Source organism: Pecten maximus, chromosome 10 (assembly GCF_902652985.1).
Source record: "Pecten maximus chromosome 10, xPecMax1.1, whole genome shotgun sequence".
Classification (NCBI taxonomy): Eukaryota; Metazoa; Mollusca; class Bivalvia; order Pectinida; family Pectinidae; genus Pecten; species Pecten maximus.
This window is the reverse complement of record NC_047024.1, coordinates 13,943,025-13,968,949: the sequence shown is the minus strand read 5'-3', so window position 1 is coordinate 13,968,949 and position 25,925 is coordinate 13,943,025. Positions and strand designations below refer to the sequence as shown.

The following is a 25,925-nucleotide window of genomic DNA, read 5'->3' as shown; positions in this document are numbered from 1 at the left end:
AGAGATAAGACAAATGATGTCATGTCGCCCCGAGTACAAATGTATTAACGGCAAACTCAACTTATACTGTGTGTTCATGTGAATGCATACTGACATGATAGCACATCCAACTTACAAAATAAATGTACTTAACACCGGCACATGTTCCACCAGAGATGCCGGTTCACCGGCGAACGTAAGCAATGCAAATAACAAATACCATGATGAATTGACATTTGACGAAGTTTCATCGTTTCTACATTAGTAAAGCAGTCGACTATTGGTATCACGCACGCTCCTTTGTTCATAAGGAAATCAATATTTAACGAAAATATTCGTTCAGTATCCACAAATACCTGTACAGCGACATGTTTTCTACGGTACCTGCATTACATTGGTTTAGTTTGGTGTTATATTGCTTAGCATCCAATCAACATGTGCTGGATAGTTACGGAGGACCTTCCCTGTGTGCGACATGTCTGTGTGTAGTGAGGGTGAGTTTCTGGGTTTTTGAGGCTGTATGTTCGCGATTGTCTCCTTGTGATAGCTCGGAATAGATACCGACTTTATAGTGCTACCTTACTGAAGCATACCACCACATGCATATAACAGGTCACCCCACTCGGTCACAGTATACTGACAACGTACGAACTAGTCGTCCTATTCCAAGCAATAGATAAGTTGTAACAACCACTTTTATAGACTCTGTTTTGCCTTGGCCTGGGGACATAATCCAGAGCATTCCTTACAGGGGCGAACGCCAGCCTAAAGGCCAGTGTGAGGCAGTGTCACGGGAGACATTATGAAGCAGACAGTGAATTGGAAAGAAAGAGGAAATGTAGAATTCTAAATTAAGTCACCTCTTACGAATCATGACAAGGTAACAACAGGCACATTTCTTACGCCAATCGTCCAGGGCAGCCAACCGAACTACTCAATTTTCAAAATTCCGCAGACATGCCTCTTAAGTCAGTCACACAAACGATGTCAGTTACAAATGATAACTGCTATTATTTCAGTTAAATGCACTTTGACAATGAAAAAAATTTAAATGATAAAAATGTTTAGGAATGTTTAGTCATTTTTATGTAATGGCTATTGGATATAATCCGTATCTAAAAGCTTTTAAATGAGTTTGAAATAGATAAACTATTGCTATTGTTTAGTTTATAACTGATCCTGTTGTTGTGTTCTATATATAGTTTATATTTTGTTATTACATCGTATCACATACACAGCTATGGTCGTACACGCGGACCAGACGCTACTTCCGTTTTAAACATCTAAATGCCAGGGACGTTATTTGTTCCACGATGTGCTGTAATAAAGTTCTCCGGATTGGCACTAATACATGAGTATTATCTTCTGACTAACTGAAGCCAATATAGATAGTGTAACGTTGCAATTGGATTCTTAAGATATCTTTACCAGATACGTCTGCTTCACTTTCTGCCATTGTTATGATAGGACCTTAAAACGTGGACATATTCGGTAAAACATATATTTAACATTACACATACCACTTTCGGAATACAACACAAAACTAAACAATTAGTTGTAATATAACAATATACATGTATGTTTTACTGCAGAATCAACAACATCAGACCAAAAAAAAAAATCAAATCACGATGTGGAGTATAACCAATACATTGTGGGAACCCGCAATGTACATTATAGACTTCATGTAATATTCTGGACACCTTTTGGTGATCGTTGTTACTGGGAAGTAAGGGTTTGATCAAATATATTCTTCCTCACTACAGTTATATAACAAACAAAAGGTCAGAGGCATTACTGCCATATATCATCTGACACACTTTGAAAAACGTCTTCCATATACAATAGGCTGAATATTGTATGTACATGTGCTAGCTTCACATATATTTCTAACTTCATTCTCTGGGATAATCGTCGAGATTTTATCCATTACACTCCCAAAACAGTTCCTACGAGAGATCATTGGAACCAGTATTCCTGTTGTGGTGACTTTTCACACTTTTCACGCTTTTCGGTCAACGGGGAAGTTAATAGATTTAACTTCAATCACATTTAAGATGGGTGTTTGTTAGACGGGATTTGACGTCATTGCAACACCCAAGGTCACATGGTACACCAAGATATTAAAACACAGAGAGAATGAATGAATGAATAAAAGGAACGAAGAGAGGATATGATATGATGGAACAATAAAGGTCACGATGGTTATAATTAAGATAACTATTTCTGTCATCAACGCCCCTAAATAGAAAACAACACTGAAGAAAATCACTGATATTGGAGGGGGAGTCGGGGTTATTGGAAAGACCTCACACATTCACAATTAACGAATAGTAGTTTCCCGTTCCTGTACGTGTTTGCAGTATGGTATACAAGGTTTGTCAAAGGATTAATTCAGCATTTGTTCTTCCCTAAAATATTATACGTTTGTCTCTTATATAAAAAAAAGAGACGCGATTTAAGCCAAATTCGCCTTACAATTCCGTTAAGTTGTGTTTGTTCGCTATCAAAGTCGTATGACTTGAATACGCAGTAAAATGTATCCCGTGAGGGGCTGTACTTCGTGCTGACACTTCATACTTAATATCATCTTATTGCTCATCCGTGTAGGTCGTACCTCTAATCAAAAGGGACCAACATTGTCTGTTGTACAGTGGTTTTAATAGTATCAAATACATAACTAAACATTCATATAAGTGTCTACCTCAAGAATAACAGCCATATTGTGTATTTTCCTGTTAAGCAGCCGCAACTTTAACACTAAATAATATGACTTGTAGGTTGATGATCCAGACGACACTAGTACTCCTAAGGGAGCGATGAAACTGCATGGCTGCAAAATATGGAAAATTAAAAAAAAAAAAAAAACCCAGAGAAGAGTTTGTTGCTGTCGGAATGCTTTATCATCCAAAATAATCATGTGATGAAGTAGACGTTGTGAGCTATACTATCTCTATCTACTGGCGTTGTGAAATTGAGACAGTCGACTTTATTGGTTCTGCTATGTCTACCTTCTTATACCATGACAGTGAATCAGTTGAGCTACCTCTAGCTACTGGCGCCGTGATAGCGACACATTCGACCCTGTTTGCTCTACTTCCTCTACCTATTGGCGCCTCGATACTGGACACATTCGACCATTTTTATTTTACTATCTTCGCCAATGGCGCCGTGGTCGTTCATACGTTGAACTACCTCTAGCTACTGGCGCCGTGATAGCGACACATTCGACCCTGTTTGCTCTACTTCCTCTACCTATTGGCGCCTCGATAATGGACACATTCGACCATTTTTATTTTACTATCTTTCGCCCATGGCGCCGTGGTCGTTCATACGTTGAACTACCTGTAGCTACTGGTGCCGTGATAGCGACACATTCGACCCTGTTTGCTCTACTTCCTCTACCTATTGGCGCCTCGATAATGGACACATTCGACCTTGTTAGTTTGACTATCTTTCGCAAATGGCGCCGTGGTCGTTCATACGTTGAACTACCTCTAGCTACTGGCGCCGTGATAGCGACACATTCGACCCTGTTTGCTCTACTTCCTCTACCTATTGGCGACTCGATAATGGACACATTCGACCATTTTTATTTTACTATCTTTCGCCCATGGCGCCGTGGTCGTTCATACGTTGAACTACCTGTAGCTACTGGCGCCGTGATAGCGACACATTCGACCCTGTTTGCTCTACTTCCTCTACCTATTGGCGCCTCGATAATGGACACATTCGACCTTGTTAGTTTGACTATCTTTCGCAAATGGCGCCGTGGTCGTTCATACGTTGAACTACCTCTAGCTACTGGCGCCGTGATAGCGACACATTCGACCCTGTTTGCTCTACTTCCTCTACCTATTGGCGCCTCGATAATGGACACATTCGACCATTTTTATTTTACTATCTTTCGCCCATGGCGCCGTGGTCGTTCATACGTTGAACTACCTGTAGCTACTGGCGCCGTGATAGCGACACATTCGACCGTGTTTGCTCTACTTCCTCTACCTATTGGCGCCTCGATAATGGACACATTCGACCTTGTTAGTTTGACTATCTTTCGCAAATGGCGCCGTGGTCGTTCATACGTTGAACTACCTCTAGCTACTGGCGCCGTGATAGCGACACATTCGACCCTGTTTGCTCTACTTCCTCTACCTATTGGCGCCTCGATAATGGACACATTCGACCATTTTTATTTTACTATCTTTCGCTAATGGCGCCGTGGTCGTGCATACGTTGAACTACCTGTAGCTACTGGCGCCGTGATAGCGACACATTCGACCCTGTTTGCTCTACTTCCTCTACCTATTGGCGCCTCGATAATGGACACATTCGACCATTTTTATTTTACTATCATTCGCTAATGGCGCCGTGGTCGTGCATACGTTGAACTACCTGTAGCTACTGGCGCAATGATAGCGACACATTCGACCCTGTTTGCTATACTTCCTCTACCTACTGGCGTCGCGATAATGGACACATTCGACCTTGTTAGTTTGACTATCTTTCACCAATGGCGCCGTGGTCGTTCATACGTTGAACTACCTCTAGCTACTGGCGCCGTGATAGCGACACATTCGACCCTGTTTGCTCTACTTCCTCTACCTATTGGCGCCTCGATAATGGACACATTCGACCATTCTTATTTTACTATATTTCGCTAATGGCGCCGTGGTCGTGCATACATGTACGTTGAACTACCTGTAGCTTACTGGCGCAATGATAGGGACACATTCGACCCTGTTTGCTCTACTTCCTCTACCTACTGGCGCCGCGATAATGGACACATTCGACCTTGTTAGTTTCATTGTCTCTAGCTCCTGACGCCGTGATAATGATACATTCGATCCTGTTAGATATACTACCTCTATTCTACCGACGCCGCTATAGTGACCGGTCGACCTTGTTAGTTTTATTGTTTTTATCCTGTTAGATCCACTAACTCTATCCTACCGGGGCCGCTATAGTGACCGGTCGACCTTGTTACTTTTAATATCTCTTGCTACTGGCGCCGTTATAATGACACATTCGACCTTAGTTTTGCTTCTAGGTTTGACACACATCAGACACATCATCATGCTAGATCTGCAGCTACTTAAAGAAATCCACACGCTGTGCCGAGAACAGCACACAATAAGTCAATTACCGTTTGTGTTGAACGAAGTTACGTTTTTTCTTTTTTTTTTTGAAATTGAATAAACTTTGGACGGGAATCATCAGTCAGATGCAGTATACTAGAGAAAGTATCGATTTCGTCTGAAAAAACTATTTGATTTACGGTCTACAGGGCACCTGTATATTGATAAATCAACCATTCCTTGTCTTATATTGATCCCTGTGTTATGTAAGCACCACTGCCCCATCACTCCCGAGAATTAATTTCCAATGACGAGCTCGAGAGTAAACAGATTAATGTACACAATTATGTACATAAATTATTGTACACTTAATACCTAAATTACATATTTCCCGTAAAATAATATATATGCTGCGCGCTTATTTATATACTCTGTTCCGCTATACAGTAGAAGGATAAAACCTTTCTAATTTGTAACGACTAAGTGACTACTTTCTTTATCTTTTTTTTTTGAGAACTGTTTTCATTCTATCATTGACTTACTTTTGACACCTGTTTTAAAGTGTTCAATACGGTACTTGATGCTGATGCACATTGCTAGGAGCCGGCGGGAGGCGTTGTGCCAATGTGCCAGCTACTGTCATTTCAATGAAATACCACTTTAAATGGTTTTTAAGCTAGCCCATTCCTGTAAGTACCGTCCATAGCTATCCCAATCGTGTTGGTCGGAGTTAAACAATAATCACAAACCAAATGTAACCTTTCCAAAATACTAAATAACGATAGAAGAACAACGGGTCACTTGTGTTCAATACAACAATGGAGACATAAGTCAGCTGATAGGACGTTGTCAGAGTTATATACATGTATATATACCACTCAACAAAAGGAAAACTAGTTTCAGTATGCGTTTTACAAGTCTTTAGCAAACGTAGAAACAACCTGGGCACAATGTATCACAGAGCGAGCTTATCTCAACTGGCTGTAGAAACACCCAACACCCACTTTGTTAATTTATCATCATCAAACTGTTTGGTCCTTTCTAGTAGTGTCTGCCTGGGGAGGTGTGAATGTCGATAAGACTAAATGTCTACAATTGAACGTCGAATTACTTTTGATGGAGAAATTGCAAATCAAACGTGAATTTTGCTTAAACACACCATTACCGCAAGACTCAGTTACATATCAGTACAAGCACGAACTATATACTTTAAACAGGATAGTTGCACTTTTCGACAAATACAGTAACGATATTCTGTATATTTACAACACAGTTATGCAGATTATTGCCTAGTTAATTTAATATTATTACACTGTATTACTAGTACGCTTCGGGTTGCTTTTCAAAAATGAAAACGGATTAACTGATCAATGTAGATGATAACCAATCTATGTAGGTAATAAGCTATATCTAGAATTATGGACCTTTTGTGAAGTCAATATGGTGTTTGACCAACCTGGTATAATCAGATTTTGACGAAGAGGAAGCCCAAGGTCAATATACTGTATTTGATCCTACCAGGTTGGTATAACTCCATATCAATCGAATCAAAGGTTCTAAATCTTGTTATCATATAGGAAACTTGTATTTCTCTTGATAACAGGACATTTGCGTAGGGGCATTGTTTCGTCACAGTAATTATGACGTCATAATAGTAACAATAACAGGGTGTTTATTATAAATTAAAAGATCAATTGAACGTATCAAAATACAGTATTGACCTCCACGGGACCATGTTTAAGCCAATGTAATTTCAGGAAAAACTGTCTTTATCTAATATGTGTCGATAATCCCCTGCTGTGAGATATTCCTTACATCATAGGTGTTTACATGTGTCTGTATAACACCTGTTTAACAGAGTATGACTGTTGTAGACAGCAGAATGACAAGGAAGGCTACGCAACAATACAGATACTCGCCAGGGAAATCAAATCTCTATTTCATACCCCTGCAACCTTGTTTACCAGTGTTGATTGGATTTTTAGTCGTAAAAGACCCGAGTCAGACATTGAGTCAATGCTGATAACGTCATCTCAGTTACAGGTATCACAAACGGACACAGCTAGGACCATTGTTGATATTCTCAATGATTATTACCAGAGTTAATCACCCCTGATCAAGCTAGGACAATTGTTGATATTCTCAATGATTATTACCAGAGTTAATCACCCCTGATCAAGCTAGGACAATTGTTTTTATGTTAATACTAACTATTGTCCGAGCTGTTTACTCTCCTGTAGTAGTGACGTACTGTTTACTCTCCTGTAGTAGTGACGTACTGTTTACTCTCCTGTAGTAGTGACGTACTGTTTATAAATAATTGTGACCCCGTGTTGACAACAACATATTTAAATCAGGCCGAAAGGTGTGCAAATGAAAAACAAGTCTAAAGCTGGAAGGCTTTGTCTACTATAGTTTCAGAAATGCTGTTATTTAGAACTAAACATGGCCGTAAAAGGATTTAAAGTGTATGTTATTATAAATTGATAATGTTAATTAATGATTAACGGGCACTTTTAACCTTTTTCTTAGAAAACTTTACCGAAGTGTGTTTTTAAACATTTACGTATGTCGTCTAAATGTCTCCCATTGTCGGATAGTCATGATTGATTGCACTACGCTACGCTACGCTACGCTACGCTACGCGAATCACTCATGGACCAATTCAGTGAAAAATCATCGTTTCAATAGGGGCTTTTTGATTGGTTCCGTCGCATTTCTCTATTTGAATTTCAGCCAATCAAATTGAAGGTAACATACGCTTTACAGAAGTTGCATATTACCAATTGTGGGCTTGATGATGGAAAAGTCAGTTAACAGGATTTTCAACCTATGTAAACACCGACATGTCGTGCTACGCACACCTGGAATGTTCCTTACATCCGAGAAAACATCGCCGTATTAGGTTATACTTGTTTAAGACACATATGTCTCTGTAATAAACATATAGTGTTGCCCACTATATGTTTATTACAGAGCCTTCGTGGGCGCAGCTATATCATAACATGAACGTTATGATATTTTCCCCACCAAACAGAAGAGTTCTTATTCTGAAACGACAATGCTGATTGGTTTCTCTTTATAGAGTGACGTCATTGATTTTTTTTCAATGAGTTGACCAACGGGTTATAAGAGTAGCGAAGCGAAGTGCAATCAATCATGGGTATTCGACGATAACACTCTCCAGGTACATCTGATTAGGATAGGAAATTACAGTCTCAATGTCTGGATGTATCACAGGCACATTCGTTGGATTAAATAAAAAAGTTGCAAACGAGGACTAATTATCACGAAGATCATAAGCGGGCAGCGTAATTTCCCAGCGGGAATGTTTTGTACTTGGCTTTTCATATTTTCGGAAAAAAATGGGCCAAGTACTGTCAGAGAAAATGAAGATCTAATTGATTTATAAATATTCTGTCTTAAGGGCATTCGAATACAACCAAAAGAAAATTCACTAATTGGTCCGACAGTCTTAAATTTAAAACCAGAAACACTAACAGATTTCTAGTGTAATTTATGACGAATAGTAGCACACACAGCCAAGATAATTGAAATATCTCAGACAATATGAACATAATTATCAGTAAATCACAGACTGAATGATAGTCTGTTTATTATATTTTTATTATTTTCAGAAGACTTTGTTCACAGACTTATTCCCGCTAGACAAAGCATATTATATGTACATCATAAAGTTATATTCTCCTCAGACAAACAAACAGCTAGCCAAGTCAACAGGTTCAATGATGTCATGAAAGCTCCATACCAAATGTTCGTGTTTATGGTTTGAATATTTGATTTAGTCAGGAGGGAAAATAATGGCTCTTTTTTTGTGCAGGATTTGTTTAAAAATCAATGTCTTTCTACTTTAAACGTTAATGCTATCAGCAACAACTGTTTATTGTGTTATGAAACTCAGTCTGGTAACTCTGAATATCAGTTTTAAATCTACTTTTGAGTCAAAACAGGAAAAACAAGATGAAGGCCACGTTCCTTATATCAGCGAACCTAAAACTACGATGCAAAATAAATAAAAACCTAGTAACTGCCTGATAGGAGTCATGTCTGATCATGTGATAGGAGTCATGTGTGATATGTGAAAGGACTCATGTCTGATCATGTGATAGGAGTCATGTCTAATCATGTGATAGGAGTCATGTCTGATCATGTGATAGGAGTCATGTCTGATCATGTGATAGGAGTCATGTGTGATATGTGAAAGGACTCATGTCGATCATGTGATAGGAGTCATGTCTGATCGTGTGATAGGAATAATGTCTGATAATGTGATAGGAGTCATGTCTGATCATGTGATAGGAGTCATGTCTGATCATGTGATAGGAATCATGTCTGATAATGTGATAGGAGTCATGTCTGATCATGTGATAGGAGTCATGCCTGACCACGTGATAGGTGTCATGTCTGAAAATGTGATAAAGACATATATGACCAATAGCATAATAGGCGGAAAACAGGACTAAAAGGGGGACTAAAAAGGGAACTAAAAGAGGACCACAATAGGGACTAAACTTGGGTGTCCGTGGAATCGAGTAAGGTATCTATAGCATGTTGATTGTTAAAAGCACCCTTACAAAACTTGAGGAATTCTTAAAGTAAGGTGTATTTGGGAGAAATTGAGGATACTCGAATTGATATGTTGCCGTAATTTCAAAATGTGTTTCCATTTAATTCCTTTAATACAATGTAATACTTTCTCTGCCCTATCGCTATCACCCTCCGCACTCGTCACTATATTGCTGTGCAATTATGTTACACCCGAATTGAAACTAAGACTTTGTAATACAAAATGCAGTTAGAAATTTCTTAGCCAATGAAGTTATCCACAGAACAATGGAAGGAAACATTTGAAAGCTTCGGTAGTGTAAGACATAGAGGATACCTAGGTCATCAATTACACGTACAATTGTATCGGTACACCAATCAGCCTGGCGTCACTTGGGTGCGGGATAAACAACATTAATCAGTATACCAAGGACGAAATTAGAATCTGCAAAAAACTTACCTGTAGAAGGAGAGGTAGTCGAGTCTAATTGCTTTGCGATATTTGTAGTGTGTTTCTGTGTTGCTCTCGGGGAATAATCCAGCTGACATTCTATTTTTTGAGGGATGTTTGGTACAACAACGTAATATATTCATTGCAGCAGCTAATGCTTACTGTACTTGGGTATCGGTAGCAGTGGTACAAAATAAACACCATTATAACGGGGATATCAAAACAAGCCTGGTGGATAGGCATCCTTAGTACAATAGTAAACCTTTACTCATTACACCCGTAACAAATTTATGAGGAACATCAAGTTCGCAGACTTCACAACTAGACTGACAAACCAAGTGGTGCGTCAGAGAGGCCTAAGGCCTACAGTATAGACAAAGATGACAGGTAATACTTATCTCCGTAACAAAGACGCCACACAAAAACAACGTCACCAAGCAATACAAACCCCCTGCTGGCCCCAGCTAAATTAGTAACAGTGACCTTGACAATGACCCAAAAAATCTGAATTTCGAACTCCGAGATATTATGGTCCTTTATAATTATGTGAAGTTTGATCAAAATCCCCAAAGGAATGAAGCCGCCGGAGCGTTGATAAACTGTGGCATTACGTACATACATTCAAAAGTGTATGTTTCCTCTCCGTCCGGTTTGTACTTGTGTACGTACATATAGTCCTTCCAGTTTATACGGTAGGCGATTAAACCAAATACCAATATCTGATACAGGAAAGCGTATACATATGTACGTGTACATTTGTGGAATAGACATTAATCAAGCAGACTCGGTAAAAACAACTAAATATGTGTTAGGGTGCATTTAAAGCAGAGATGCAAAAGAAGGATTATGACATTAACAAACTGTACACAATTAGTTGTGACAGCAAAACCGATAAAAAACTATTAATGAAGGAAGGGAGGATATTTCTAAAAGTTTTGGAAATAAATATAAAGCATAAGCTTTCGTCATTTTTAGAAAAAAATGGTGATGTATGTCATTTCGCAATAACCATTGTAGCTAAGTTATTATTTAAGTTGGTAAGTAACATTTTGCTTCATTTTGATAGTAAACTCAAAGGTATACGCATTGTACAAGTATGACGTATGTGCGGAGTTACATATGTCTGATTGTACTCAATACTGGTAACACCCCCACCCCCGCAAAAAAAAACAACAACAAACAAATAGAAAGAAGACTGAATCCAACAACGCGCCATCATGAATACGGCAGTTTCCTCATATAACGCGTAATTTTGAAAAGTTTATCGACATAAACAATTTGTTGCGTTGGAAAACGGAAGGTGTAGAAAACAAGGAGTTATTGACACTAAAACGGGACGAAACCAGAAAGCATCTCTGATGTGTAACAATGAAACATGTAACCATACGCCCACACTTTGAACTCAAACATATGTCATCACATTTCGAAAAAGTTAAAACAATATTTTCACAAGCGACCGCTACTGGTACCAACCAGGTGGAGACAATCACCATAAAAAAGTATTAAGTTATAAATGGTATCTGGAACATTTCTATCGCCAGAATAAAACATAATTAGATACCAAATTAACACTGGAACGAATGACATCTTTGTTTCTGATAGGGAAGAGACATTTATAAATAATTTACAATCGGGATCGTCATGGGGGTAACCTTTACACTGCTTGATTGTCCCTACCAGTAAACATCTATTATTGATAAAATAAACACAGTCCCATGGGCGCAGCTTTCATTTCCGTATCATTGAATTGAGTTGCAGTTTTTACATGGCATAATGGAAACGTTTTCGCCGTTAGAGATGAAATGCGACTTCCATTTGTTTCAATGCAATACGCTGCATACAATTTTGCCGAGAAGTGTCGTTTACGATATTCAGCGTTTGGAATCCATTTGAAAGGAACCATAAACTACCTTTGCCATTTATACAACGGTTCTTTTTATTTTCAAAATATGGAAATGACCTCATTTGTCTTACGTGAAAGTCAATGAAGGACTCGCTGTTGAAAATACTTGTGTGATGCATTTAAAAAAAAAAAAAATCTATAACCAAAGATACACGTTTAATTAAGAGTCTTTGGGATACACGTATATACCACTCAGTGCCAACGAGATTCAATTTTCTGTTGTGATGCCCCGAAGTGACACAAAAGCGTTTTAAGATTGTTATTTATACCTTTCAAATAATTAACATTTGGCGCCAAAGTATCAGACACGTCGACGAAAAACTATCTGAAAATGAGCTCCAAATGGGATACAAAAAAGCCGACACTAAACAACAGTGTGACACTTGAGTGATACTAAGCGTCAATGAGACGCACGGACCTGACACCGGGTGTTGACTGCCTTTAAGAGCTTGTCATAATATATACTGACATATTCCCGAAAATAAAAAAAATATAAACAACTTTTGAATTCTCCCTGGTATAGGGGAGCCCTTCTGTCTATATAAACTGTCACCACCCTCAAGCGTTTGATCTAGTGGATGCTATGTCTAAGTATCCTGATCGGCCATCATCAGTCCTCGCCCCAAACAACATTCAGATAACGTAAGAAGCGGGCGTATCTCCTGTTGATGTACAAGCTGCATGTCGATATGCCGATTGTCCGATGGGGACAATTTGTAGCTACTATACAAGGCTATGAATCGTATACATTTATTTGTTTTCTGAAATGTTTAAACAGGTTATTTATGATAATTATTTTTTTCACATCAGGGAATAGCAAAGACATTCGGTACGATTTGTTTTCTGTGAGATAAGTTATCGTTCTTCGTTTGGCGCTGTTGACAATAAATCTTCAGTTCTGATGAGTTTTAGTTTCCTTCCAGATACTAATGTGTATCACTGTTTGAGCTATGTACACGACAGTTCACTTCTCTTACATATGCCATCTTTGTGTTTATTTGTAATTTCCGATGCTTCAATATTACTATTAACACCAATTGAATGCAATTTGATTTCGCTACTATTCTTAACAACTTTTTATGGTATAGGCACAGTTTCAAAGAATAACAATTTGATACAAAACAATGTCTGCATGGTTACAAGGTGGGAACAGCCGTAAGTATTTATATATACTGATTTCCTTCAGACAATAGATTTTGATTGTCTACCTATCTTAAATCAAAGGGAGGTAATCAGGGGTTAATGGAATGCCGGTATTTATCACCTTTGATCCTACCAGCATATGTTACTGTGTAGTGTGAAATTTCCCAGACAACACAGTACAAATAAAACCAATCCATTGTATCATCTATTAGTTGAGAGACAGGTATACTGTATTACAGTCTGATGTGGTTTCGGGCCAGGGATTGTCGAAACATTTACCAATTTACCAAACACATTCACGAGCCCTGCTATAAATGTGGGTGATCATTTTACTTTGTGATTCCTTTAACTTCCATAGCTTCACGGTAAAGAGTCAATATTCAGCAGAACCAGTATAATGATTGTTTTTTCTATTTAAAAGCTACAGACAGTTACAAATTGCTATTGACGGTGTTGCTGAGATTGAGTGAGCTATCCTAAAATCGGCGTCAAATTGTATTGGGAAAATATTATCAGATGCCAATAGCTTTGATCAAAATATCACTGTTAACACCCTTTTTAGATCAGACGTTTGTTACATTTTTAGTTTTGTATTATGAATATTTTCATTTCTCAAATGCAAAAATAACAAGGGTCCAATGGGCCCGAATCGCTCACATGCTATCCAGTGGTCTTTTTTTTTATACATAAACATAATTAAGAACAAGTGTATCAAAAAAACCGGATATAAGATCCCAGGGCCTCTCGGTTATTAGCAAATGTCTTTAAAATATTTTGGCCAATTTAACTTAATCATGGTCAAGATCATTCACTGGAACAAACTTCTTCTATACATGCTCCAAGCCAAAAATCAACTCCCTTGACCTTTCGGTTCCTGAGCATCTTATTTAAATAATTTAGTCTATTTGACCCATGTGACCTTGAATATAGGTCAAGGTCATTCTTTTGAACAAAAATAGTAGGCTTCCCCCGAAGCATCTTTCAGAACCAATATCAAGTTCTGGGCCTCTTTGTTATTGAGAAGAAGTTATTCAAATATTTCAGCCTATTAGACTCTTGTGACCTTAAATGTAAATTAAGATCATTCATTTAAACAAACTTGGTAGATCTTTATCCAACCATCATTAAGACCCAATTCCAAGTCTCTGGACCTTTTGGTCATTAAAAAGAAGTTGTTTAAACAGTTCAGACTATTTGACCCCTAAGACCTTAAATATATATCAAGGTCATCATTTTCAACAAACCTGGTAGTCCTTCACTCAAGCATGTTACATACTTAATATGAACTCCCTTATCAAAAGAAGTTGTTTACATAGTTAAGCCTATGTGACCCCTGTGATCTTTAATATAGGTCAAAGTAATTCGTTTCACCACCCCTGGTAGCCCTTCACTACAGCACGCTAAACAGAGGAAGTCATTTAGAGAATTTAGTTTATTGACCCAGTGCAATAAAATATAAAAAATATGCTGATGCATTGATCTCAATTTATCTTCCTTTTTATTGTCAATATTTACCATATCAATGTACAGGAAACGATATTGTGTTATTACCTGTTGTACTCGTAAATACTGTATATACGGTTATCCAGACCTACTTAATCAATTTTCCTTAATTGAATGGGATTCCTTATCTTTCCTTAAGTTAAGTTTACACACAATAGGATACAGATCAATCATGATTTATCCTGTAGGGTAAACTATGATAAGTATATGTGCTTATATACATGCGTCAAATGTTGAGAAAATAAAAACAAAGATCTGTATTTAATTATATTTCACAAACGAAAATAAGATTCCTTTTCTGTCTATGAGTATAAACGAGGAATTCTAACACTGGATACATCCGTAGGTGTAACCCAGAGGAGTATTGGTAGTAGATCAACACAATGTGCCGACAGCCCCTCATTGACGGTATAATTACATACATGGATAGCACGATCTAGTAGTAGTTAGCTCGAAATATATCTAGTTTGGAAGGCAAATCAGTGTCCAAGTAGACATACACTCCAGTTTGGTTTCATTAGAGAGGGGAGCTGTCGCTAACAAACATACATCGACCCTAGATACGGGAGACGGTGGCTATTAGTGTCATACGGTACTGTTACCATAGTGATTTATACAGCCCACTCGACATATTAAACATAGTTCCATGAACACTTTTTTCTTGTCCCGTTATATAAAGATTAACAACTAAAAGAAGAGAAAGACTTAATAACATCACAGACATCCGGAGTTGCTTTATTTGACTAGCTTCATGCGTACACTCGACATTCTTAAGCACTGAAAACCTCACGAGTAATGATTAAAACAAATATGTAATACCAACAAAAGTCCTTCGAATACATTCACCTCACTCACATTTCAATGCAGTGCTCAGATCGAAAACATCCTTAGGATTTAATGATTTTCTTGCTATGAATAATAACAAGAAAAAAATCTAGCTAATGTAAAAAGAAGAAAAGAGGAAAAATACTCCGATGTAATCGATGAAGACAAATAGGTTTTTCTACCTTTCAGTTCTAAAGAGTGTCAGCAGTGCTTCTAATAAATTGCAATGCATTACATAAAGGAGCACTACAAACACATCCATATTAGTGAGCTAGTACTGGGATATATCATTGTAAGGAATCGATGCTGCTGTATCGAGACGGTGTATGTCCATTAAATAAAACCCAGTTTCTTTCCGCACGACATCTTCAAATTGAATTTCCTTGTAGCGGGTAGGCCTTTCTCTTATAGTTGTTAATACTGGAAACTTAAGCCAGCTTAGAGCCACATTAAAGACTTGCGAACGTTAAGGGAATCCCGCGGTGGTGTAGTATCAGCGGTGGTGTAGTATTAATACATAATGATGGTCATTGAACACACTTTAGACGGTTTCACTGGTGTAATAAGTAATCGCGGTTATTGACAATTATTCCTGTGTTGTTGAGTATACTTTGGACGGTACTTGTGTACAGTGTATGAAACAAAATTATAAGTAAGTTAATCAATAATTAGGAATATGGGCGAAGTATAAGAACAGAATAGAACTTAAACAAAAGTATCAGCATATAAGGACCATGTGGTCGGGAAGGGTATGCGTCTTCTGCTTCATCAACTACGAACGTCATCATAATAAAGGTCAAATCAAAGTAGCACCACCTCCCTATAATGAAACTCGGGAAGAGACAAGGACACCGCTAGGTACACTACCAAGCATGGTACACGCCGAACTAAGTATCGGCCAATTGAATAATTATACAATGTACCATGAAGTGTTTTCTTGATTTTGTCAACATACCTGAATACGTGTTGTAAGTTTGTCGACACCTATCACGGATATCGGGATATCGAGAGCAGACGTTTGGACACTGATTGGCTTAGAAGCCTTCATTTACGGGTAAAGTGTACTTGTTCGCAATAATCTACTACTCTATGTGTCAGTTATGTTGACTGATACATTGATAGACATTTCATATATGAATAAGGGGAATATTTCATGGGAGCATGACAACACATGAAGATGAAATACATATTTATATTCATACTGTCTTGGGATGTTAATACCAATCGCTTCGAAACTGGCAATGAAATTTGTCAGAACTGTACGTATGAAGTGACAAAGCTCCACACCTCGAGGAAACAAAGCTGCACATTGCATAAACTGAAATTAATCAGGAAGATTAGCAACATGAGTTAACACAGTATCAGCTGAATGTCAGACCAGTTAGTCAGTAAGCAAAAGGGAAGACAGCACAAACACGCAAGCCAAAGGAGAGAAGCTTTGTGGCAAAGCAGATAAGCCAAAACAGGAAATTAGCCAGAAAGTATGCTGTACCATGCTAGAGAAATCAATCCCATCGTTAGTTATTTGATATTAAATCTCATTTTATTATTTCGTGTCTTCACAACCTCGTCTATTTCTTTGGAATTCAATTTCAGACGAATTCAATATTATTTTACAGCAATTTTCACCAGCTACACCGATATTTAAAGCATTGAACTAGAAGAAATTTGGAAGTGGTGATTTGTTTCACAAGGCAAATACCTAAAACGATTACGTTTTGAACAACATCGCAGTTCAATTATGTTGCTTTCAGATTCGGCGTAGTTCTTATGGTGTCTTTATGATAATGATTGTACGTTGTATTGCATATCTAGTAATACATATATTAACTCCTGAGTGGAACAACGTCTCGTTGAATTTCATCCATCACGAATTTCTACTGCTGAGTTTATTATGCAAACTGATCCTCGATGATTAAATCACATCCGCGTATTTTCCCACAATCACGAATTTTCGGTATCTTTTATTGTTGATATTTAAGGATTAAAGCGCACAATATGACACGTTTGTTTGCAAAGCTCTGGCATATATATCGACCATAGACACCAAAAAAAAAAAGACAGTTTAATGCTTATATTAACATTCTCGACATATTCGTTTTATTATTTTTGACAATTAAAAATGAGCATAAAAAATGCCAATATTCAGCAATTTAGTCGATGGGGCTCGACAAATAGAACAGCCTATTTTTTCAAAATTCATTTGTCACGTGCAGATTTGCAAACAAAAAAGTGCATTGAAATGATACGAAAAAAACACATTCTGTTGATTTTTATTATCATTTGTGTAACAATATTGTATAAAATGTCTTTTTGATACTTTTTAATTAACATAAAAAACGATTTACGTTAGTTACAAGTAGTCCCGGTGGGTGGATATATTCATGCGCGGCATGCATTGATGTCACGTTTTGGTTGTCAATTATGGTCACATAGAATGCAAATCTTTTTACTTAGTTTATATCTTGGCTTTGCCACCACAATGTAAATATAATTGTAAAAGGCCTCCGAATTAGAAGTCTAACATCTGACATTATATTATACCGACGTTGCGCTGGACAAAAGACAGTGCCATTTTACCGAGTCTTTCAACATTGTGATAAAAGGTCAATTAAGGAGAGAACTAATATAGGCTATGCCTGTTGTTCAATCCGTTTTCTTATAGATGTAATAGTTGTTGAAATTTAGGTGCATGTAGAAAAGGGTATCAACATGACTATACAAATTTTCATCAAATCAATTATTTTCTTATCTCTCACAAGTAGAGGTATAATCACTTCCCAATCGCTTAGTGCACTTATATTCCTATGGGCAAAATTTTCAGGAAATGCCTTTTTTATGATAAATTCTGAAAATTGAATGATTTCATATTCTGGATGACGATGTGTTATTTGGGATACTGTGTTATTGGGGAAATATTTACGGTAAGGTATTGTGTTATTGGGGATATATTTACAGCAAGGTATTGTGTTATTGGGGATATATTTACGGTAAGGTATTGTGTTATTGGGGATATATTTACAGCAAGGTATTGTGTTATTGGGGATATATTTACGGTAAGGTATTGTGTTATTGGGGATATATTTACGGTAAGGTATGGTGTTATTGGGGATATATTTACAGTAAGGTATTGTGTTATTGGGGATATATTTACAGTAAGGTATTGTGTTATTGGGGATATATTTACGGTAAGGTACTGTGTTATTGGGGATATATTTACGGTAAGGTATGGTGTTATTGGGGATATATTTACAGTAAGGTATTGTGTTATTGGGGATATATTTACGGTAAGGTATGGTGTTATTGGGGATATATTTACAGTAAGGTACTGTGTTATTGGGGATATATTTACAGTAAGGTACTGTGTTATTGGGGATATATTTACAGTAAGGTATTGTGTTATTGGGGATATATTTACGGTAAGGTATTGTGTTATTGGGGATATATTTACGGTAAGGTATTGTGTTATTGGGGATATATTTACAGTAAGGTACTGTGTTATTGGGGATATATTTACGGTAAGGTATTGTGTTATTGGGGATATATTTACAGTAAGGTATTGTGTTATTGGGGATATATTTACGGTAAGGTATTGTGTTATTGGGGATATATTTACAGTAAGGTATTGTGTTATTGGGGATATATTTACGGTAAGGTACTGTGTTATTGGGGATATATTTACGGTAAGGTATTGTGTTATTGGGGATATATTTACGGTAAGGTATTGTGTTATTCGGGATATATTTACAGTAAGGTACTGTGTTATTGGGGATATATTTACGGTAAGGTATTGTGTTATTGGGGATATATTTACAGTAAGGTATTGTGTTATTGGGGATATACTTACGGTAAGGTACTGTGTTATTGGGGATATATTTACGGTAAGGTATTGTGTTATTGGGGATATATTTACGATAAGGTATTGTGTTATTGGGGTATATTTACGGTAAGGTATTGTGTAATTGGGGACATATTTACAGTAAGGTATTGTGTTATTGGGGATTTATTTACAGTAAGGTATTGTGTTATTGGGGATATATTTACGGTAAGGTATTGTGTTATTGGGGATATATTTACAGTAAGGTACTGTGTTATTGGGTATTATATTTACGGTAAGGTATTGTGTTATTGGGGATATATTTACGGTAAGGTATTGTGTTATTGGGGATATATTTACGGTAAGGTATTGTGTTTTGGGGATATATTTACGGTAAGGTATTGTGTTATTGGGGATATATTTACGGTAAGGTATTGTGTTATTGGGGATATATTTACGGTAAGGTACTGTGTTATTGGGGATATATTTACAGTAAGGTATTGTGTTATTGGGGATATATTTACAGTAAGGTACTGTGTTATTGGGGATATATTTACAGTAAGGTATTGTGTTATTGGGGATATATTTACGGTAAGGTATTGTGTTATTGGGGATATATTTACAGTTAGGTATTGTGTTATTGGGGATATATTTACGGTAAGGTATTGTGTTATTGGGGATATATTTACAGTAAGGTATTGTGTTATTGGGGATATATTTACAGTAAGGTATTGTGTTATTGGGGATATATTTACGGTAAGGTATGGTGTTATTGGGGATATATTTACGGTAAGGTATTGTGTTATTGGGGATATATTTACAGTAAGGTATTGCGTATTAGGGATATATTTACGGTAAGGTATGGTGTTATTGGGGATATATTTACAGTAAGGTATGGTGTTATTGGGGATATGTTTACGGTAAGGTATGGTGTTATTGGGGATATATTTACGGTAAGGTATTGTGTTATTGGGGATATATTTACAGTAAGGTATTGCGTATTAGGGATATATTTACAGTAAGGTATGATGTTATTGGGGATATATCTACAGGAAGGTACCGTGTTATTGGGGATATATTTACGGTAAGGTATTGTGTTATTGGGGATATATTTACAGTATGGTATTGTGTTATTGGGGATATATTTACAGGAAGGTATGGTGTTATTGGGGATATATTTACAGGAAGGTACCGTGTTATTGGGGATATATTTACAGGAAGGTACCGTGTTATTGGGGATATATTTACAGTAAGGTATTGTGTTATTGGGGATATATTTACGGTAAGGTATGGTATTATTGGGGATATATTTACGGTAAGGTATTGTGTTATTGGGGATATATTTACAGTAAGGTATTGCGTATTAGGGATATATTTACGGTAAGGTATGGTGTTATTGGGGATATATTTACAGTAAGGTACTGTGTTATTGGGGATATATTTACAGTAAGGTATTGTGTTATTGGGGATATATTAACAGTAAGGTACTGTGTTATTGGGGATATATTTACGGTACGGTACGGTGTTATTGGGGATATATTTACGGTAAGGTATTGTGTTATTGGGGATATATTTACTGTAAGGTTCTGTGTTATTGGGGATATATTTACGGTAAGGTACTGTGTTATTGGGGATATATATACGGTAAGGTACTGTGTGTTATTAGGGATAATTATTAACGGTAAGGTATTGTATTAATGAGGATATATATTAACGGTAAGGTACTGTGTTATTGGGGATATATTTACGGTAAGGTACTGTGTTATTGGGGATATATTTACGGTACGGTACGGTGTTATTGGGGATATATTTACGGTAAGGTATTGTGTTATTGGGGATATATTTACTGTAAGGTTCTGTGTTATTGGGGATATATTTACGGTAAGGTACTGTGTTATTGGGGATATTTACGGTAAGGTATCGTGTTATTGGGGATATATTTACGGTAAGGTATTGTGTTATTGGGGATATATTTACAGTAAGGTATTGTGTTATTGGGGATATATTTACGGTAAGGTATTGTGTTATTGGGGATATATTTACGGTAAGGTATTGTGTTATTGAGGATATATTTACGGTAAGGTATTGTGTTATTGGGGATATATTTACGGTAAGGTATTTTTTTTTTTTTTTTTTTATCTTTTATTTAACCAGGGTAACATATTTAGACAATGTCTAGTTTACAACATGGCCCTGCATCAAATATATTTACACAAGCATGGCATAATTTAAAAAAACGATATAATATAACAATGAAATAAATATATAATTATCATCACAGCTTAAATATGATTTATAAATGAACGCTTGTATATCACACAAGTGTTGCTGAAGGACATTATTAAAGCACAAGGAGTCGAATATACATACAATGCTAATATAGCAAAAGGTAAAAATTGACAGAATATACACTAATATAGTGTGAATTAAAATGGTACAATGAAGTAGGTGATCTAAAATTAAATTTAGAAGATTGAATATTACTATACTAAAATATCAGTGTAAGGGATGAATCACAGATATAACTATATATTCTATTAATAATCACAAAAGAAATATTTAGAAATTAAAACTAGACTATGTTACTGGACACTATGGTGTTATTGGGGATATATTTACAGTAAGGTACTGTGTTATTGGGGATATATTTACAGTAAGGTATTGTGTTATTGGGGATATATTTACGGTAAGGTATTGTGTTATTGGGGATATATTTACGGTAAGGTATTATGTTATTGGGGATATATTTACGGTAAGGTATTGTGTTATTGGGGATATATTTACAGTAAGGTATTGTGTTATTGGGGATATATTTACGGTAAGTTATTGTGTTATTGGGGTATATTTACGGTAAGGTATTGTGTTATTGGGGATATATTTACGGTAAGGTATTGTGTTATTGGGGATATATTTACGGTAAGGTATTGTGTTATTGGGGATATATTTACGGTAAGGTATTGTATTATTGGGGATATATTTACAGTAAGGTATTGTGTTATTGGGGATATATTTACAGTAAGGTATTGTGTATTGGGGATATATTTACAGTAAGGTATCGTGTTATTAGGGATATATTTACGGTAAGGTACTGTGTTATTGGGGATATATTTACGGTAAGGTACCGTGTTATTGGGGATATATTTACGGTAAGGTATGGTGTTATTGGGGATATATTTACAGTAAGTTACTGTGTTATTGGGGATATATTTACAGTAAGGTATTGTGTTATTGGGGATATATTAACAGTAAGGTACTGTGTTATTGGGGATATATTTACGGTAAGGTATTGTGTTATTGGGGATATATTAACAGTAAGGTACTGTGTTATTGGGGATATATTTACGGTAAGGTATTGTGTTATTGGGGATATATTTACAGTAAGGTATTGTGTTATTGGGGATATATTTACAGTAAGGTATTGTGTTATTGGGGATATATTTACGGTAAGGTATTGTGTTATTGGGGATATACTTACGGTAAGGTATGGTGTTATTGGGGATATATTTACGGTAAGGTACTGTGTATTGGTGATATATTTACGGTAAGGTATTGTGTTATTGGGGTATATTTACAGTAAGGTATGGTGTTATTGGGGGTATATTTACCGTAAGGTACTGTGTTATTGGGGATATATTTACAGTAAGGTACTGTGTTATTGGGGATATATTTACAGTAAGGTATTGTGTTATTGGGGATATATTTACGGTAAGGTACTGTGTTATTGGGGATATATTTACGGTAAGGTACTGTGTTATTGGGAATATATTTACAGTAAGGTATTGTGTTATTGGGGATATATTTACAGTAAGGTACTGTGTTATTGGGGATATATTTACAGTAAGGTATTGTGTTATTGGGGATATATTTACAGTAAGGTATTGTGTTATTGGGGATATATTAACAGTAAGGTACTGTGTTATTGGGGATATATTTACAGTAAGGTATTGTGTTATTGGGGATATATTTACGGTAAGGTATTGTGTTATTGGGGATATATTTACAGTAAGGTATTGTGTTATTGGGGATATATTTACGGTAAGGTATTGTGTTATTGGGGATATATTTACAGTAAGGTAACGTTTCGTTGGATGTATATTTATGGATAAGGTACTGTGTTATTGGGGATATATTTACGGTAAGGTAACGTTTCGTTGGATGTATATTGATGGATAAGGTATTGTGTTATTGGGGATATATTTACGGTAAGGTATTGGGGATATATTTACGGTAAGGTACTGTGTTATTGGGGATATATTTACAGTAAGGTACTGTGTTATTGGGGATATATTTACGGTAAGGTAACGTTTCGTTGGATGTATGTTTATCGATAAGGTCTATTAGTGTGTTTATTTTCGTAAGGACGATGTATTTTTGGACTGCTATAAATAGGAAGGAAGTATTGATGAATATTGAATTCTGAATTTAGAATTTCAAAGTAGTTCTATTTGAAAAGATGTTCAGAGTTCGATAATCGTACAGTTAGCTATCTTATAATTAACCATTCCGTTTTCGGGTATACATCATCTAGCGGTAGAAATAGCCGCAATAAAGATCATTTACTGTCACAAAACCAACGCTCTTCCCCTTGAGATGTGGACGGCCAAGACGGCATCATAAACTTCACAGTTGAGGTGAGGGCGTGCTGCTGCTCACAACTGACTGAATTCGTGCGATGTCTTCTTTGTTCAATGGCGGTAATATTTTTTTATTGAATTGGCCAGTTCAGTATTGGGGGTTTCTCGAACTAATATAGGAGCTTCTTGTTATTTAATTTGCTCTCGCGGAAACTAATCGATCGATATTATGAATATGACTTCAAGAAATGATTGCATATTTTTATTCTAAATTGCTGAATTTGGCTTAATTAAGCAAAGCCGCTGAGCGAAATCTTAGAAATATAAATACGGGCAGAAAAGCGTGAGTTCTTTTTTTCAATGAAGTTTAAATCTGAGGAAGTTCGATAACAATGAAATTGAAAATAAAAGAGTTATTTAATTGTCTTAACAAAAAAATAGTATTTTCATTCATCGTTTTTATTTGATGCTTTTCAATATGGCATTTGTTACCACTGCCGTCAAACTCCCAAATTCCATGCTATTTGTACAGTTGTGAAATGATAAAAAAACATTAGATCTGCGATATCGCATTCGGACTATTCCATGGTAGCAATGGAAATAATGAAAGGAGTACCGTAGTACATTGCAGAGGGTCTGATTTTTGTAAATTACATATCACTTAAGCGGAACCTTTACAGACACCTAAACAACCCGAGATCAGCTCTACGTATATATACATAGTGTAATGTGTATATGTTGATGATATAAAACTCAGATCACCGCCTTTCTAAATCAATACACGTCTGATACACACACAAAACATCCGTAATTTCCATCGACCAATTCTTGAAATAAATTAATCATCGCTCTTTCAGGCCGATCTTGGGCTTGTTTGGCGAAGTAGGATGGATGAGGTCAACATAAGAGCACCTCAGTCACGCGAGGCCTCTAAAATTTGGCTACGGACCTTATATACGTACACATACATATGTACGTGATGGCTGGAGCATCGCCCTACGTCATGGACGTCCAGAGATGATATATTTATAATGTTTATGTAATATGGGGCAAAGAAGTAATTCAAACTCTGTGGACTATGAAAAATGTCAAATTTTGGAAGCAATCCGCCCCTTTATCAAGACACAAAGAATAGAAATACAATCACATGCTATATAAACTGTACTAGTATACTCCGTATAAGACCTATATTGACAGTGAGCTCCATTAATTGAATCATGCCTTGGTTATATTAATTCAAATTCTCCTAGCTTTGCCTTCAATAGATAATTGTATCGGCATTATTCCGTTGAACCGTTTTGCTGATTGCCTTCACTTTATGGTGGTGCTATCTTGTTGAACCAATATGTGATGCAATATCGGTAGTATTGATTTATATTTGAATCATTCAGGTAGTTGATATGCGAAAGAATACTTGTTAATTAAATTTGTTTTTAGCTTCGGGATATTGACCTTCGCTTGTCACAGGAAGTATGTAAACATAGAGGCTAATTAGAGGGCATCGTAGACAATTACGTACCTGTGTCTTTGGCGACGGTATCAGCGGCGAGGACTGATGTTAGAAACACACACACCAGCATGCACCATACCAGTCGGGTGTGCGTATCCATGCTGAATTTCGTCTTTTTCGAGTTATATGTTATCACACCAGTATTTTACTGACATACCACAATGAACTTTGTCGTCCTGTAACAGTCTTACTGCCACCAAAGGGCACACGGATCGACTTCCGATGAAAAGTTCTCGTCTGTTCTCGCCAGCGTGGACTAGCCTCGTGCTACCTCGGATGTTGAGTGAGATACTGGCTCTCTGGGTCGATACTCAGGCGCGCTGCACCAGCGCATTCTTCAATTGATTTCGGTTAGTCATTCTATGAATAATAAAACAACTCTGTGAATCGTTTCTTGATTAAAGAAGTAAAACAACTGATATAAACCAGGACTATACATGTATTATTGGTATGTATTGTATATAGCCACATCTACATCTTGTCCTCTTTTAATTAGAGGAGATATGTAGTTGTCGAGTGATGGATTCTTAGAGGCGTTTTCATTACTCTGACGTGAGAACTGATTCTAGTTACAGT

At 36.6% G+C, this 25,925-nt stretch overlaps 1 protein-coding gene across 4 annotated transcripts in view; it reads right to left on the bottom strand.

Annotated features, from left to right (window-relative positions):
• LOC117335648 overlaps positions 1-25,619 on the bottom strand; it is a 75,945-nt gene extending 50,326 nt beyond the window's left edge. For all 4 annotated transcript variants that reach the window (XM_033895788.1, XM_033895787.1, XM_033895790.1 and 1 more), the window contains exon 1: positions 25,359-25,619. In XM_033895788.1, the coding sequence (XP_033751679.1) occupies positions 25,359-25,449 (91 nt within the window). In that variant the 5' untranslated portion in view covers positions 25,450-25,619. The remainder of the gene's footprint in view (positions 1-25,358) is intronic.
• Between the last annotated feature and the right edge of the window lie 306 nt (positions 25,620-25,925).